Source organism: Clupea harengus, chromosome 5 (assembly GCF_900700415.2).
Source record: "Clupea harengus chromosome 5, Ch_v2.0.2, whole genome shotgun sequence".
NCBI classification, from domain to species: domain Eukaryota; kingdom Metazoa; phylum Chordata; class Actinopteri; order Clupeiformes; family Clupeidae; genus Clupea; species Clupea harengus.
The window spans coordinates 18,972,164-18,990,138 of record NC_045156.1 but is presented as its reverse complement, the minus strand read 5'-3'; the positions used below and the strand labels follow the sequence as shown (position 1 = coordinate 18,990,138).

At 47.6% G+C, this 17,975-nt stretch overlaps 1 protein-coding gene across 6 annotated transcripts in view; it reads right to left on the bottom strand.

Annotated features, from left to right (window-relative positions):
- setd5 (SET domain containing 5) overlaps positions 1-17,975 on the bottom strand; it is a 27,475-nt gene extending 9,500 nt beyond the window's left edge. Inside the window, exons 1-14 of one of the 6 annotated variants that reach the window (XM_031567991.2) lie at positions 17,523-17,975; positions 6,526-6,800; positions 4,697-4,799; positions 3,939-4,222; positions 3,565-3,623; positions 3,187-3,374; positions 2,896-2,934; positions 2,479-2,706; positions 2,034-2,182; positions 1,798-1,915; positions 1,442-1,551; positions 849-1,113; positions 542-625; positions 171-368 (exon numbers count right to left, since the gene is read on the bottom strand). In XM_031567991.2, the coding sequence (XP_031423851.1) occupies positions 171-368; positions 542-625; positions 849-1,113; positions 1,442-1,551; positions 1,798-1,915; positions 2,034-2,182; positions 2,479-2,706; positions 2,896-2,934; positions 3,187-3,374; positions 3,565-3,623; positions 3,939-4,222; positions 4,697-4,799; positions 6,526-6,596 (1,896 nt within the window). In that variant the 5' untranslated portion in view covers positions 6,597-6,800; positions 17,523-17,975. Of the gene's footprint in view, positions 1-170; positions 369-541; positions 626-848; positions 1,114-1,441; positions 1,552-1,797; positions 1,916-2,033; positions 2,183-2,478; positions 2,707-2,895; positions 2,935-3,186; positions 3,375-3,564; positions 3,624-3,938; positions 6,320-6,525; positions 6,801-17,522 lie in introns of those variants that run through there. The other 5 variants (XM_012829398.3, XM_031567994.2, XM_042707844.1 and 2 more) reach the window with 5 other exon arrangements.

The window sequence follows — 17,975 nt, the reverse complement described above, 5'->3', positions numbered from 1 at the left end:
AGGCCATAGGGTTCCTTTTATTGACTAAATGGGCCAGAAGAGAGAGGCACAAGAGAGTATGTGCAGGTAAATAAACATTTACTCTGTGTGGTCCAGAGTTGATTAGCAGACTCCATCACCATCATATAAGTGAGTCTGTTCACAAACGGCTGCGGTGCCGAGTGACTCACCGTTGCATAGGAGGTGCGCCGTGTGCTGACTCCTCCTGCTTGTCCCGCGCCGGGCACGGGGTTCGGGCCCGTGGGGGACAGGCCCGTCACCTCCCCCTCCTCTGGAGCGCCGGGCTCCTGCTTGGGGTCGTCTGCGCCCCCCTGAGCCTGGCCCACACGCCTCCTCCTGGTCTCAAACATGGCACGGTCCTCCCGGGACTGAGAGCACAGGGAGAGGGCAGGACAGAGATGAGTATTGGTTCTCTCTGTGTGAATGCATTTGTGTGTATCTGTCTCTCTGTGTTTGTGTGCGTGTGTGTGTGTGTGTGTGTGTGTGTGTGTGTGTGTGTGTAACAGATAGAGAAAGGGGAAGTGGTAGTGAGATAGCATACCCGTCTGCTTGATATCAGGACTCCGTTGTCATCCAGCTCACCCTCCTCTCCTTCCTCCTGCTTCACTCCGTCCAGCAGGCCATCCTGTATCCCACAATACAAAAGGCTCAAATAACCTGACCCTGCAGTGTTTCATCTACCCTCAAACACCCTTTAGCAAAGCATTTAATATAGGCTCTGTCAGTAGAACGAGCACACACATTAACCCTCTGGAATTATGATCCTGACCACCATCTCAGGAGGCCACCCCCGGCACAAAATGGACACATTCTGACATTCACAGACACACACACACACACCAACCCACCTCTGTATCGCTCGCTCCATGCTCCCGGTCCTGCGCGTCTCCATTGGGCTGTTGGTTGCTGTCGTCGGACCCACCTGTAGGGGCCCCTCCCCCCTCCATCTCTCTCCGGCGGGCTCGTCTCCGACGGGTCTCGGCCCCGGGGAGGGAGGCCGCGGTGGGGCCAGAGGCCGGCGGGGGCAGCAGGTTTTCCATGGGGCTCAGGTTGTGCTTCTGCACCGGGCAGTTCTGGTTGCCCTTCTGGCATGCACAGTCCACCTTGTAATTACTGCGGCAGGGAGGACAGACAGACAGACAGACAGACAGGGATGAAATAATTATTAGTCTGTCAAAATGGGAGCTGGTGTCCAGAGGGGCACTCATTAGCTGGGGGTTGTGGGATTGCAAATTTCCCTATAACGATAAATGTTTAACAATGTACTAATAGATTCAACACCTAAAAAGTAAAGTAGCGTGTGTAAGTAAGTGTGAGTAAGATCTGCCATTGGCTAAAAAGATGACTGTCCACGGATAGTTGGTAATTGATTTGATGGTCAAGACAAAGAGTTCAACCAAACTCGGTAGACAGTGGAAGTGGACAGAAGACGGTCACTCACCAGCTGTTGAACTCATAGTCAAAGCCGATGGAGACCTCGGAGTCCTTGGTGATCTGGGTGGTGGCGTAGATGCAGAGATGGATCATCCCCTCTGAGATCATGTGCCGCACCTGAGGGAGAGGAGGAGGAATGTGAGAAAAGCAGCAATATTAACAAACTCATTTCACACACACACAAGACCGCTCTAATTCATGCCGACTCATGTTGACAAGACTGCATGCGCTTCCAAGGAATTGAACCACTGTTGTCAGGAGGGCTTGAACTAACAAATAAAGCAAAGAAACTGAACACACTGCTCGACTAAGTGTAAACCCAATGTGCACTAAGTCACGGGAGTGTCACTTCTGGTCATTCACCTCAGCGTTGGGCGTGCACGACCTCCTGATGAAGCGGGCGTCGTTCCCAAAGGTGCGGGCGTCCACGCACATCTCCACCTCGTTGAACTTGGAATAGAAGAGAACAAACGGGTAGGGCCTGTGGGGAGCAGTAGAGATTAGGCTTAGCCAGACATGTGCATTCAAAAAACGATTATATGATTACCCCAAAACACAACATTAAACACACACACACACGCGGTGGTGAGTTTTCGTACTTTTTGAAGAAGTGGCCGTTGACCTCAAACTGCTGCTTGAGCATGACCTTGCCCCGGTACTCGATGATGAGCGTGTCGGGCTCGAGGTCCCGTGCCGCCCGCAGAATCTTCCGGTGCTTCTGCACACGTGTCACACGGCCCACCTGCAACTAGGAGACATGACAGAGGGAGTTTCACATTTGAGTTCACCTTTATTCCCCACTTAAAGACTGCTTGAGTATCAGTCCCTTCAAGAGTCAGCCCTATCAACATATCAGAGAGCAAGCTAATTTTCTTATTTTGTTTTATATTATATTTGTATTCAAGACAGAGGGCGTAAGTACATACGCTTTGCCACAGACTCAGACAGCCGCTATATTCTGTGGCTATATGGAAAACACACTTGCTACCAAAGGGCCATAACACCTCAATACCAAGCTAAGGAAAAGTCCCTATCATGGCGTACCTGCATCTGGGAGCTGAGCACGGTGTTGTTGCAGGCCAGTTCGGTGCGGTTGATGGTGTCTGGCGAGGGGGCGGGGGAGCTGGGCTTGGCCAGCTGCAGCAGCGTCTGCACGTCTGCGCTGTACTGATTGGCCAGGGCCTCCTCGTACTGGTCCGTCCACTGGCGGATCCGCGTCTCCCAGCCCTCCGCCGTGTTCTCGTCCAGCGTATTCGTCTCCGTCGCGGAGTTCTAAAATGCAGACAGACAACGGTGAGTGTGTTTGAACATATTTGTTTTAGAGTATTTGTTTTTAAGTTTGTTTTGTTTTAAAAATGTTTGTATATTATGTACCCACACTAAAAGCAACTGGTAATTTATGTTAGAGGTTCTCAAATTGTGTGATCGATTACTTCTGGGTGAGGAGAGATTAAAGCTCACCTTCATCCTCATGGATTTCCTCGAACCCTCTCTGAACGCCTGTGAAGCAGAACCATGGCAGCTCTGGTCAGTCCCAATGCAGTCACTAATGACTAACAATAGTAGAAATATTCTTAAGGATAATTATTTACTGGACTGGATTGGACTGGACTGGACTATGCACATGAAGTGCAAGTGTGTGTAAGCAGCATACGTGCATATTACTCCGTTGCGTGTGGCTGTGCGTGCGTGCGTGCGTGCGTGGGTGCGTGCATGGTTGCGTGCGTGCGTGCAAGATGGGAAGTTGTTCACCTTAATCTTCTTGGCCTTGGGCGTGGTGCGGCTCTTATCAGTGCTTTTCTTCCTCTTCTTGGCCTTGCTCCGCTTGACGCGGTTCACCGTCAGTGTGATGCTGGTGGGGGTGTGCTGGGTTGCCGTGTAAGACACGGTGGCGGGTGACACTTCCTCGTCTCCGCTCTCTGTGGCACTACTATCCCCAACTATACACACACACACACACACACACACACACACACACACACACACACACACACACACACACACACACACACACACACACACACACACACACACACACACACACACACACAGAGAGAGGGATGAGACACATCTTCACAGGACATGCAACGCATCCCACGTACCTAAGAGGAAGGTCACTCGTCATCTTACCAGACACATTCTCGGGTTTCCTGCGCTGTCCATCCAACGCTTTCCTCCTCTCAAGACCCCTGTGAACCGTAAACAGTAAGTTAGTCACTATGAGGGATGGGGGGCGTGAGGAATGCCATCAACACGAGACCGAAACATCATCTTGTAGTAGAATGAGCCACATCATCTCATTGTGGAGAGGGTGCTATATGCATATCAACACCACTACACTACTGTCAAAAGCAGTGATCTTTTGTATTGTGCTTCGTTTCATCTTTGCACTCTGTGCACTTTGTCATGGACTTCCATGGCTTTTTTATTAGGTGCGGACATGCAGGCTCAGCTGCAATATCCTAGAATATCAGAGCTAAAGTATAAGTAACAGCAGCACTCGCCTGCAGCTCTCGCACTTGATGAGGAAGCCGTCCTGCGTCAGGCTGCAGCGGCACCAGGCACTGGGCACGCTGCCTTCCTCCTCCTCGGATGAGGTCTCGCTGTCAGCCGAGTGCTCCTGGTCGGGTCGGGAGTGGGCGTGGGGGGACTGGTAGCGGCCGCGAGCCACGCCGTTGAGCTCCAGCCGCGGGATGATGGTCTGGGAGAGTGGGGAGGCGGGAGGGGTGGGAGGGGGTGGGGCTCCGTAGTTGTGATCCTGACAACACACAACGGAAGACTGTTGCATCTTCAAACAACGGTGTTCAGGGGAACGCGGGAACGGAGGGAGGTGGGGCGGGAGGTTGGGAGGGAGCGCAAAGAGAGAGGAGAGGAGAAGAAGAAAAAGAAAGAGGGGGGAAAAAGAAATAAAAAAACACAAAAGAAGAGGAGTTGGGTTGGGGGAGGAGGTGGGGAGGAAATGACAAGGAATGAAAAAATAAACCAAAGGCATTCACAGCTTTGTTGAGCAGTCAGTCAGTCATTCGTTCACTCATTCACAGTTGCACAGGCTAGAGCAGCGGCAGCACCATTACGGCTCAGTGCTACACAGAGGTCAGAGTGCACAGGGCTAGAGCACGGCACAGGTCAGGCACAGGGCTACTGGTCAACAGTGCTGGTGAGTATCTCAGCAGACACGGACAGGGTACAACCAAAGGCATTCACGGCATGGCAACTATTGGTAAGTTCCGCAGAGTGGGAGTGGGGGCATGCCGGTACTCACAGCGTAGGGCAGTCCGCGGTAGCCATGGTTCTGTACGTTACCACAGCTGTGGTTGGAGTAACTCTTCTCATTCACTGCAGGGCTCGCTTCAACTGACTCGGGGCTGTAGAAGAGGGAGGGAGGGAAGGAGAGAGAGAGAGAAAGAGAGAGAGAGAGAGAGGGACATAAACAGGAAAATTAAATTGATGCGGAGGGAAGATTGTAGTGTTAGCATTAAGACATTAGGGTCTATGTAGACAGTTTCACCATCACAACCTTCTGCCCAGGTGAAACAGGCACTGTTTTTTTTTTTTAAACGTGTAAGCAAAATATAAATGACGTTGGTCCACTGAATATGCAGACATGAATGTCTCAGGTATTGCTTACCAGTGTCACCTTACGTTTTATGAAAAACAACGCTGTTTAATTCACAGCCACAAGGGGGCGCCGTCACACTAGGCAGCTTCCTGCCGGAGGCGTGTGAATCAGAGTAGACTGAATGGAATGTCTGCGGCCATGATGTTATGCAACTCCTCCTTCCCCTTGAGCAGAGACTCTGCTGAACACAGCTGCTTTACGAAACCACATCTACCCCCGACCTCCCTGCTCTCTGACTCTCTCGCAAAACCTCTTGGAGAGCGATAATTCAATTTTGATTTTGCTCAGTCCCACCAGGTCATAGATAACTGGAATGACATTTGAGAAGGATTTTATCGATCCAACTGAAATAAAATGTCACGTCTGTGTCGTTAAAATGTATGGTAACTGGTTAACTGGGCAAAGCTGGCAGCATGCTAGTCACTTTTTGACTAGTCAGTTTAAAAAAAAAATGTAACCACTTAGGTCAAAATGTGCCCTGGAGCCAACGTTTATGCCTAAGACATTGGTCAGCATTGGAGAACAGCTTGCACAACCCAATGCTGATCTGTGCAAGAGCACGCAAGTACTCAACTATATGGGTGGTCATGTGCTGCTTCAATTCCTCCGGGTAGGAACTCTACCTTTGGCTTCTGGGGAAGTCCTGGTGGACTCAGGAATGCAGACCTCTCACCTGAAGGTGAAGGCCCCTCCTCCCTCTCTCTCTCTCTTTCTTTCTTTCTCTCAGGCAGTTTCTAAACCTGTCTTTCTGAAAGAAAATGGCTTCCGCACTGACAAACACCTTTGTGCTCATTTCTCGAACTTGCTGGCCCCACTTCCTGTTTCAACATCTCACCCTGATGCTTTTGCTTGCTCACCGTTACCAGGGCATAAACATCACAGCTGACATTCAATCAACCTTCAAGACAAACCAAACATAAGGGTGGACAGGGCACAACAGACACACACAGACACACACAGACACACACGGGAGAAGTACCCTTGGATAACCCAAAGATACTCACTGATTGATATAAAAGCAGTTTTGAGAAGGTTGGCTGTCAGGAGTGTTTCACAGCTACTCTGCACTGGATTGACCTCACTGGAGGCTTTCATGCCTCTAAGCTGGCTGGAGAGCCTGTGAGTGCGGTCATTTGAGACGCCCCGAGGGAACAGCCTTCATTTTGAGAAAAATCCGAGGTACTCGGGGTAGGGCCGTTGAATAAAAGCCTGGCCCGGCTTTGCCCTGAAACATTGAGCTGATTGGAAGGGCAGAGCACACACACCCCCATTCATTCATCCACACACACACACACACACACACACACACACACACACACACACACACACACACACACACACACACACACACACACACACACACACACACAGACACAGACACACACAGATACACACACAGAGGCACAGATACACACACAGAGGCACAGCAGGGGTTGGATTGGATTGGAGTGGCGTGGCCAGGCGCTACTCACTCTGATCCGGCGGCCATGTCTGCGTACGATGTCTCAGGTGTGGTGACTCCCAGTGCGATTGCTATGCTCATGACGTCCAGCACAGCGTCGCGTGGGGAGAGGGGGGAAAGGGGGAGGGGAAGGGATGGGGGAGAGGAGGAGGAGAGGGAGGAGGAGGGGGGAGGAGGAGGAGGAGGGGGGGGAGGAGGATCAGGGGCTCCGAATGGCAGCGACAGACCACTCCAGAGGTGGGGCGCCGCGATGCCGCAGGCAGCACCTCACGGACATGGGGAGACCTAGAGAGAGAGAGAGAGAGAGAGTTAAAAAGCAGAGCATGTACAAAGCCCAAAAGAACACAGACAAAGCCTCAAAGGCAGACAAAGGAGAGAAGAAATTAAGACAGAGAGAAAGGCGTCAGGACAGGCACAGGGGGAGCAAAGCTAACATGCACTTTGAAGTCATAGGTTGTCATTATGAAACCATTTGCATCAGCATGTATGTGCATGTAGCTGTCCATCCATCAATCAATTCATGAGCACTAGCTGTGGTACAACCCTGATCGAGACAGACAGTCAGATAAATCACACACACGACAAATGACGTCTAGGAATTTGGCAGTAACAATGTTGACCAACTGGACAGAGCCACTAGCTGATGGCCAACATACTTAAGTAGTTCAGGACTAGAAAAGCTCTTTCTCTTTCCTTTTTTCAGTCTCTCTCTCTCTCTCTCTCTATCTCTGGCGTTCCTCATAAGCAGAGCCACTGCCCTAAAACCACACATGACATCATTCCACAGGCATGACTAGCGCTAGGCTGGGGGCTAAGCTACCTGAAAATAACCCTGCATGGTACACACGTCTCAGTCAGTTATTCTGCCTTCGATGCCTTTTGCAACAATGAAGGCACTGCTCACATAAACATTTAGGTCAGTGATAGGCTAAAGCTACATTGGCAAATATTGGAAAGCATGAGCAGAGCGTTGCTGATTTTAGATAAAAATCAGAAAAACAATGTGCGGACCTCAGAGTCAAAGAGATTAAAGCTCAGTTAAAAATCAGCGTTCAGGCAAACTTCAGCATGGCTGTCTTTCGGCGGCTAAATAGCAAGGAGACACTGAGACACTAATCTGGATTTCCCCTTCCTGGGTTGAGACGACATGTTGTTTTGGGGATGTTGGATGCATTCCCGTGAGCCTCCTGAGGGGGAGCTGTGACTCCAGACAGAGCCTGTCTGTGCCAGGCTTGGTCGCTTGTCATATGATCTTCTAGTGGAACAGTGACCCACAGCAAATAGTCAACCCCCCCTCGCTCCTCTTGTGCCACACAACGCACATAACACACACAACATATACACACACAGACGTGCACACACACACACACAGATGTACACATCCATCTTCTCAGTTCATGTGCTCCTCATTACCTGCATTGGGCTAATCCACGATGAGCTCACCCGTGTCAATGACGTGGACACTTTAATCAGACACAACCCAAAGTAGCCCAATGAACACACACACACACACACACACACACACACACACACACACACACACACACACACACACACACACACACACACACACACTGAAAGAGGAAGGGAGAGATCTGATGTGACACAGCAAGACTGGCCAACCCTGTTCACAGTGACTGTATAAACAGCTGTTATGAAACACAAATCTACATTTAAATGCACAAATGAGCATCAAATGTCATGCTAACTAGCAGGCTAAATCCACTGCTTTGGCAAAAGCAAACTTTAACATTCATGATTGTTACTACCTAATCACAAATAAAACGATAGCATGGCTAACTGCCATATTTCTGCGCAGTCTTCTCATATGACAGAGAGGAATAGAAACAAAGCCATTCAGAGTGATGTTGTTTAAGCAAAACATGATTGTGCAGTCAGAAATGCTGTTCTTAGAAGCCTTGGCTGTTCAGCGGGCTGGCTGAAGGCGGTCAGGCGTCGACGGCATTCTTCCATGTCAGAGCGGCACAAATCCCAGCAACCCCCGCATGAACGCTGTTCTAAAGCCAATCTCCATAGATACAGTTGCCATTATCCCATGGTTACAGTGGACAAGGTCTTAGAAGACTATACACACACCGCAGAGATAGAGAGATAGATAGAGAGCGAGAGAGATAGAGAGAGCGCGAGAGAGAGGGGGGAGAGAGGGGGAGGAGAGGGGGAGGGAGAGAGCGTGCGCGCGCGAGAGACTTCTATTTCAAGTGAGGATATCTGACTTGTTGTTTTTGTATTCTACCCTGAATTACACATAAATATTTAAATATTGGCAAGGATGTTGACATACTGAGACACTCAGAACAGCACAGTGAAAGCAAACATTTAAAAAAAAAGAAGAAGATAAAAACACGACAGAGTCCAGTGCAGGCCTTATACCATGAGACTGGGTGTGCGTTGGAAAAATCTAGATCATTACCATGGCTGCCATTGATCATATCTGACACCAGAGCTCACATCAGAAGACTGCGCACGCAGACACACAGAGTGCGTCTTCTCTTCCTCATTAGCTTGTTATGCATAACCGACCCTGAGCCAACAAAATCACAGGGCGGGGGTTGGGGAAGGTTTCTGTTTTCTGCGGTGTGGTCACCTCTCCCTAAGATCATAGCCTCCGCTCCTACCCAGCTGACACCTAATGGTACAGATTGTAACTCGCGGGTGGTCAGTCGTCGTGAGGTGCAAAAAAATATCATTAAAAAGGCAATTGCTACCATCAGCAACAGCAGCATTAATGTTCAGTCCCCTGAGGGATTGGTTGGCTTGTGCCGCTTCATGGACCTAACTGTTGACACTGTCTGCTGTTAAATACCCATATAGGACACCAATACCGATCACCCACACTGAAATGGACCAATGTGATCATAAATCTGGCTTTATAAAAGGTTTGTGAGAGGGGGGAAAAACAACAAAGTAACAAGTGTTTCATGCTACCTCATACCTGAAGTTCAAACACAGACACCGTCAAAGTCTGTTGTGAGGCTCCCGTCCCGGACAGTGCAGGATGCTTACGCAACTCAAGAGCTTACTACAGCCCAGCAGCCTTACGGACCAGTGGAAGAGCCCAGAGCAAAATGTGAACACATATATCTCACCATATTTGACCAGACACTAGCATAGTGCATTTCTTCACCTTAAAATTTAATGGAGATGTCTGACTCAAGGTGAAAATCAGGCCAGTGGACTCGTACTGGGAGGGACGAAGGGGGGGAGAACAGACAGAGGAGGAGGGAGGTAGGGAAGGAGAGAGAGAGAGAGAGAGAGAGAGAGAGAGAGAGAGAGAGAGAGAGAGAGAGGGAGGGAGGGGGAGGGGGAGCTGCGTAGGGAGAGATAAATCACACAAGCTGTCTCATACACTCCCTGACCGAAAAGGCAACAGAATGTCTTGTGTTGTGTTTGTTGCCTGACTGAAAAGGCAACAGAATGTGGTGTGTGTGTTTGTGTGGAGGCTCATGCCTTATGTGTACTGGGTGCTCCTCTGTGCACTCCGTTTCAAGAATGGGATAATCGTCCGGATGACGCAAGTGTGGCAAATGTTCCATGTGCAGCAAATTCTAGGGGGCATTTTTGGTGTGTTTCTTTTTTTCAGACTGCCGCTGGGAATTTCCCCCATCTCAAGGCCTCGCTACCTCCAGCTCTCGCCCGCTCCCGCCCTCCCTAGGGCTCCTGAACACTGGGCTCAGATTACCACCACTCTTTGACACACACACACACACACACACACACACACACACACACACACACACACACACACACACACACACACACACACACACACACACACACACACACACACACACACACACACACACACGCCTTTCACTTCAGAGGAACAGAGGCCATTTTGGAGAGGAGTGTGAAGGACGTGAAGTGAACAACACAGAATCTTTACTCCCTCTCCTGCTCTCTGTCTCTCCCTCGCCTCCCCCTCCCTCTCTGATTCACTCCTTCCCTGGCTTTGCCCCTCTCCCTCTCCCTCTCCCTCTCCCTCTCCCTCTCTCATTCACCGCCGTCTCCCTCGTTCAGGCGGTGTCGTCTGTTCGCGGGCTGCAGTGGAGCAGTAGTACAGGCATGTAATAAATAATCTGATTCCTCTTAATATTTAAATTATTCATACGTGGCCCCTCTCCCTGGAGACCCGTGGGGAGTAAGGGGAGAATGAGAGAGGGGAAACAGGAGGACTGGGGGAAAATGAGGGGGGAGGAGTGAATCATGGAGGAGGGAGCAAATACAAGAGGAAGAGAAAGGGAGGGGGAGAGAAAGAGCGACAGAGAGCGAAAGAGAGCAGAGGGAGACAGCAGACATAGCCTGACAAGAACAACATGCAATTCAGGCACTCTGAAATAATCAAATAAGGAGAAACAAAAATAGCCCTCCATGTCGCTCTCTGTAGTGTACACACACACACACACACACACACACCCCATCTCAAACTGCTATGGGAGATAACAGCAAAATGAACTCATCTCCAAGAGAAAAAAATCAAACAAGCACAAAAATGGTGCAAGTACAAATGGTCAATCATAGCTTTCACTTTCATCGCTAGGGACAGATGGGGCTTGATGACACACTGATGTTCACTGGGGAGCCATACGGTAACCACAGTGGTGTAGGTCAGTCTCCTAAATCTAGGCTATATTTACATACAGTTAACTTAAAACACGCAATGCTTGTGTACTGCGATCTCAGCATATTCGTCAGTGACTTGACAATCTCTCCTACCCAGAAGTCATTTGACTACCTGGCAATCACCCATTAGGACAACAATGTCTGGCTGTGTGGACAGCAGACCAGAAAGACAGAAGGAGAGAGAGATGGGGGGTGGGGGTGAGAAGGAGAGGGGCTGAAGCAAAAAGCAAGAGCGAGCAAGGCAGAGTGAGTGTGCTCTTCAGACAGACGCGACTTCTACGGGCTGTTTGCTCTTCACAGAACTCCCCAAACACACACACACACACACACACACACACACACACACACACACACACACACACACACACACACACACACACACACACACACACACACACACACACACACACACACACACACACACACACACACACACAGAGTGAAAGCACCTAACCTTGTTCAACCCCTAGAGACCAAGAGACAAACAATAATGCATAATGGACACAAAGGGCCCGCGCTGTGTCTGACAGCTGGACACTGTGGTATTTGAGAGAGCCTATGTGGTTTTTGTGTGTGTGCGCGCATGTCTGTGAAGTTGACAGAGCCTCCACGCCTATTCTGGGCTACACACCGCACGGGAACCCGAACATTTCAGCCTGCACTAGAGGGAGAAGCACATTTCAGTGCACACAAAAGACAGAAAGAAAAGAAGACACAAGAAAATACACATATGACCGACAACATATTCTGACTACCTAAATAATTGACCAGTTCCCAAAATGACGCAGGGCAGCCATACCATATGGTGACCTCTAGAGAACAATGACAAGGACAAGAGAGAGAAGGGAACTGAAGAGAAGAAGAAAGCCGCTGCCCTCACACCAGCCTGTCCCTTGTTCCGTCTGCTTCACTGCAAGGATTACGTGGACTGAAGCATGTGACCTCCAACTGGCATGACATCACTTTTTCCACCTGCCAACCCTATTCAAACACAGCCCGTTTGATGGACATGTCGAAACACCTTTGTGCCCAGCGCCTTTACCCTGAGGGACCTGGAACAACCACTTCCGCTCAGTCATGAGGAACAGGATATGCAAAAGAGGGTGAAAGGTCATGAGATTTCTCATCCTTCCCCCTTCCATGTTTGTCTGTCTCTCTCTCTTATTCGCTCCCTCTACAGTGTAGACATGAAGATAGGCTATTTGAAGTGTATTTAAAAAGCACCGACTACATCTACGGAACCAGAACTATAGTTAGTGCACTAATGCTGAGGAATTAGACTGACTGGCCAAAACGAGTCTCACAAGGTGGAGTCTTTTGAGTGGCTGGTTATGGTGAAAAGCACCCTTCTTGGGTGTGTGGTCTGGTTAACCATTAGGCCTGCATAGATGCTGAGATAGAGAGAGGGGTACACACAGATTGTCTCCAACTCTACACTGTTTACTCTGTTTCACGTGCTTCTCTCCCTGTTAAAAACAGCCTCATCTCACATGCAGAATAATAATCTACCACAACAACAAGACTGCAAATACCCCCCCGAAACCGGTGGGCTCATTTACGACATTGCAGTGTGGTTCACATAACCTTAACTCCTTAACTTAAGGAGTAAGGCTGTAGTTTCCCGCCTCACAATAAGAGCTCTGGATATTTATAATGCTATGACAACCTGCTCACGTGAAACTAGGAGTTGCACAATATCTTCTAACTAGGAGGAAAAACAGCTTTGCTAGGGGGATTAAATGGTTAACCAGGGGGAACCTACAGACAAAAAATCTTCGAATGGGAAGGAAATGGGAGAGGAGAAAGGGGGGAGAGAGAGAAAGAAAAACACTACAAGGTAAGGATACACAAGGTACAAATAGAGAGAGAGGAGCTGAGAGGAGAGACTGAGAGATGGAAACAAAAAGATTGTGCTGCTTCTTCCAACACTTTCCCACATCCCCACCCCCACCCCTCCTATTATTCTACCAAGAACATTTGCTCTTTGCTGTTATAGAACACACGTACACCTCCCTTAGTGCAAATGCAGGGCTGAGCAAAGAGCCCCACCGATTGGTTGGGAGGCTCTAAAGCTGCACCTATCAGAGAGCAGCGGGGAGGCAGGCGTCACAGCGACTTGTTTTTAACCCCGTTCTACAAGAAGAGCCAATGAAACACACACACACACACACACACACACACACACACACACACGGACACAGCAGCAGCAGCAGCTGAGATGCACAAACCAACATAGTTACACAAACAGCAGAATAACAGCTACACAAATTTGCAATTTCTCTTTCCATCACATTCTCTCTAGCTATCTTAACACACCAAGTGAAAAAAAAACCCTATGGCACCTTGATAAGGCAAGGCTGAATGAGTCATGAAGGGAATAGAATACTCAGTACAGTCCAAATAAACCACTTCCGGTATGCCTCAAACACCGCACACATTTGGTGTCATCCATGTTATAGAAACTGTACGATAGAAACTGAACTGGCGCAACACAATTAAAAATTATCTTGAACCGTTAAAAAGATTAGGTCATGGCCCTGTCGATAGAAGTTTCATTTCTCAATTGTCAAATTACCTTGCTGTTTATGAGTGCCACAGCATGTTTAAAAAAAACTAGAGAGGCAAGTAGAAAATCGGTGTTTCAGTAACTTCAGTAATTGAAGATACCAAATCTGCATACACAGGTAAATGTACACCAAACTAAGAAACAGATCCCTAAATAAACGTCATAGATTCCTTAAATTTAAAAACGGTGTAGGCCTACAGTGTGAAATTTCTTGAAAAGCATCGTTTAGGCAAAAAGAAAAGAGGCCAAGGTCATGATAGTAATTACAGGCTACACCTGCTCACACCAAGAAGAGGGGACAAGAATGGTAAACAACCAACTCTTCTGGTTCTGAATGCCTCCCTCTCCCTACACCCCCTCCCCCCAGGCTGCTCAGTGCTGGAATCCTGTCTCTATTGGAAGTGGGCCAGCATCCTGTTTCAAACACAGCCCAAAGTGTGTGTGTGTGTGTGTGTGTGTGTGTGTGTGTGTGTGTGTGTTTGTGTGCGCGAGCGTGTGTCAATTGCTTCTTGAAATTACTTAGCATCAAGATAAACACTGTTTCAGACCCAGGCCCATATTTGTCAATTCAAGCTGTTCCCCCTATTTACCAACTCTGATAAAAATGAAACCCAACATGGAAAGAAAGAATTATAAGCTTCAGGGAGTGCTAATGGACTTAGCTATCTCAAACAGTATACCATACCAGAGTCCTGCCCTTCTACCAGAGCATTCCTTTCCAACACTGAAACTTTCAGAGAAAGCCCGAGAGGCCCGTTTTGGGGGGAAAGACACACGCAGACACACAAGGATAAAGGGAAATCCAAACTGAGATTATACAACAGCACCCTCAGTGCAAAGAGGAAACAGCAATGAAACCAGAAAAAAAGTTCTCTCCCCCCATTCACTATCAATCTGACATGTCTTTCTGCATCAAAAAAGGTAACACAGAACAATTTCATTGCAGGTATATCTTTCACACACAAAAACACTCCACATTTGTTCAATTATTTAAAAGAGACCATTCATTCGGGTCACCCCATTGGCATTTGGACCGAATGCCTTCGTTGATTTCCCTGACTGAAAGGAGACTCTATTTCTTTGAGACTATGAGCTCGCCTTTGTCTCTGCAGAAGGCAGTGGGGTTTACTCGAGATAAGGCAGAGGGTCAGGGGAAGGAGCTCGGGTTTCAAACGGTAAAGAGCGTCCAAAACGGCAGTAGCGGCGGCTAAAATAAGACACGAAAACATATTCGGGGAATGCGGGCCGGGGCCAATCATACGCGGCTCCGCCTGTGAGGGCGACCGAGGGAGTGAGGGCCGTGGACTGGATATACTCCACATTCATATAACAACCCCAATATTACAAGTGTTTGCCCCTTGGTCATCGGCGCACACACAGTCGACTCCTGTTTTAACACGTTGCCTCATACCATGTGGTGACAGGGCTTGGAAGATAAAATAGATTCGTGTCTAACATACACATTGCTAAAAAAAAACACACCATATATTTCGATTCAACTCAAACTACAACAAAGCATTAGTAAAGGGGTCGACAGACAGCAAGTTTACTGCGTAACGCTCAAAATCGAATAACAGCATCTGTGCGATGTTTTTGTTTGTTACTATCCCTGTGTACACGGATGTAAAGGACTGGGACGGTCTTGGGCAGCCATGTTATAACACAACGTTGCCCCCGAAAATACAAATGAGACATATTTGATATATGTACAATCACTGACCAAGCACAAGGTTCAAAGGCATCTAGTAATTAAACATAGGTCTTTGGTATTTATCGTGCACGTAGAAAGGGCAGGCGGTGTTTGCGACAGACTCCGATAAGACGCTCAACTCACACAGGCAATGCCCTGGACAGCCTTTGTTGAACGAAGGCAAAATGATAGGGGTCCTGTTAAAATCGAAATTAAGCAAAGTCCTCAGTTACTAGCTCGCTACACAACAGCAACAGTGTAACACAACACACGCCAGACCAACACTGGACACAACCATGCGTTAATTTAATGCACGTTGACTTCCCATATGAGTTCTCGGATACTTCCTCCCCAATGGACTATAATGTGACCGAAACGTGTGTCAACGGTTCCAATGCTAACATACAGTTTCACTTGATTAAAATGGGAACTTGAAGGTTTGAGCATAGGGTCATGGTAATAACTATGCATCATCGAATAATGATCGAATTGTGGTAAACGTATTTGTAAATGCCGACAATTCTAGTGTGTCAGAGACTAAGCCTGTGTTCAACATTTGGTGAAGAACCTCAGGCCGAGAGGTGGCCCGAGTTCGGCCTCTCTCCTCGTTTCGACTCACTTGTTGTTGAAATAAAAATGGAGGCTAAAAAAGGAAACGCGAGCTCCCCTCACAAATACCACCCATTTCTCATCGCCGGCGCAGAGGTTGGGGGTTGGTGGATGGGGGAGGTGGAGGAAAAGAATGAGCAAAGCAAGTCACCGCTCGGAGAGTTGGGTTTTCTATTAGCCAGCATAAAAGGGAAAGTTCAACCCCGAGAGGCAAAGATCTAATAAGAAAATAACTGTAATCGAAGTAAACACAAGCAAGTGTCGAAAGACTTTTATTAACCCACAATAATGATATTCAGAACAATAGTAACCATATGCCAAAACAATTAACAAAAAGTGATGATAAATGGTGTGTGCTTCTAAACGTGTCATCTCCAAGAAATGATGTCGTGAAAGACATTCAAAGCCTTGGCCGTAGCCGAGTTTGTTTAGAATTGCTTCAGGTCTGATTAGACTGGATGCAGCTAAGAACACAATCAACTGGAGGTTGTCCAAAAGTTAACATTCAAGTTAGCTAGTGCTAACCCATGGATGAGTCTCTCTCACTCTCTATCCTTTGGGCTCCTTTTACCTCAAAAAAAGAGTTTCGCTTCCAACGAATATGTGGTTTGACATCTTAACATCTTCACAGTTTACTGTGGCTTAAGCACTACCTTATCAGCCAAGGAAGCTCCAAGCCAACTCGCTAAGTGGTGATAAGCTGAATAACAACTTGTTCAACACCACATAACAAGCCACCTAGTCACCCTCACAAGCTCAGCCCTTAAACTCCATGTTCAACAGTCAAATGTTTTTTTCTCTTAAACAATACAAGTTTCCCCTTTTTTGTAACTACATGTGAGGCTAAGTAGAACACATACCACTCTGTCCAAACTAATACTGATCTATTGGACACAGGAACAGACACAAAGAAGTTGCCTGACCTTATCATTATATGGAAACATTGTTAGCTACCTTTGCTAGCTAGAAATCCCAACAAATATGTTGACTGCTTCCATACAGTACACTCTAGATATGTTTCAACACGACTGCAACAAAGTTACAAAAAATGATACAAAACCATGAAACACGAGGTAAGGCTAACTACACAGACCACCAATAAAGTGTTTATGTTAACAGTACTGAAATGTAGCAAATACAATGCACGAGGACAGGGCTGGAGGAAAATGTTGATGAAGACATCTATTAGGTTAGCTTGCTAGCTAGTAATTGTTAGCTAACTGAAAGAACATGAACTGTAGCTAAATGTCACCAATCAAAATAAATGTGACTTTGTGATGTGTACTTACTTTGTGAGGTCCTGAAGACCAGCTGGGTAACTTACATACAATATACTGGCTAAATCCCTCCAGAAAGTATACATTTACTCAATAATATTGAAGGCAAATACAACCAGCTAAGTTATAACGTTGGTGCAACTTAGCTACTACAAGCCTGCTGCATAAATTCCAAAACTAGCCATTATACCCAAATAAAAAATAACACAATCACAAAAACTCACCTAGCGAGACATTCCAATCCAATTCAATTGATGTATCCTGTTTTGCTGTCCGTAAAGCTTAGAATATTCCCACATCAAGTCGAACCCAGACAAATAGGCCTCTATTTGCAACCTCGGTGTTTCCTGTTGTCAGTAAGCCGAAATGTAGCTCCCTCTCAAGGGTCACCAAGCAAACTTCCTAATGCCCCTTTCGCAGAGGGTTAAAGTTTTAAATCCAGTCCTGTATTGAACACAGTACTTCCATCGACTGTCTATGTTGAATCCCCGTTTGTTGAACCCATTTATTATGCAATTTTATATTAATTATAGTAGATTTTTATAAGGGGTATGTACAGCTCTCTGTGTTACAAGGCTGTGATTCTATCTCAGATCCTCAACATTTGCAGTGGCGCCCATCCCCCTCCTCGCCGGCATCGACCGCGGGACCCAGCGAAACTGACACACAACCATAAC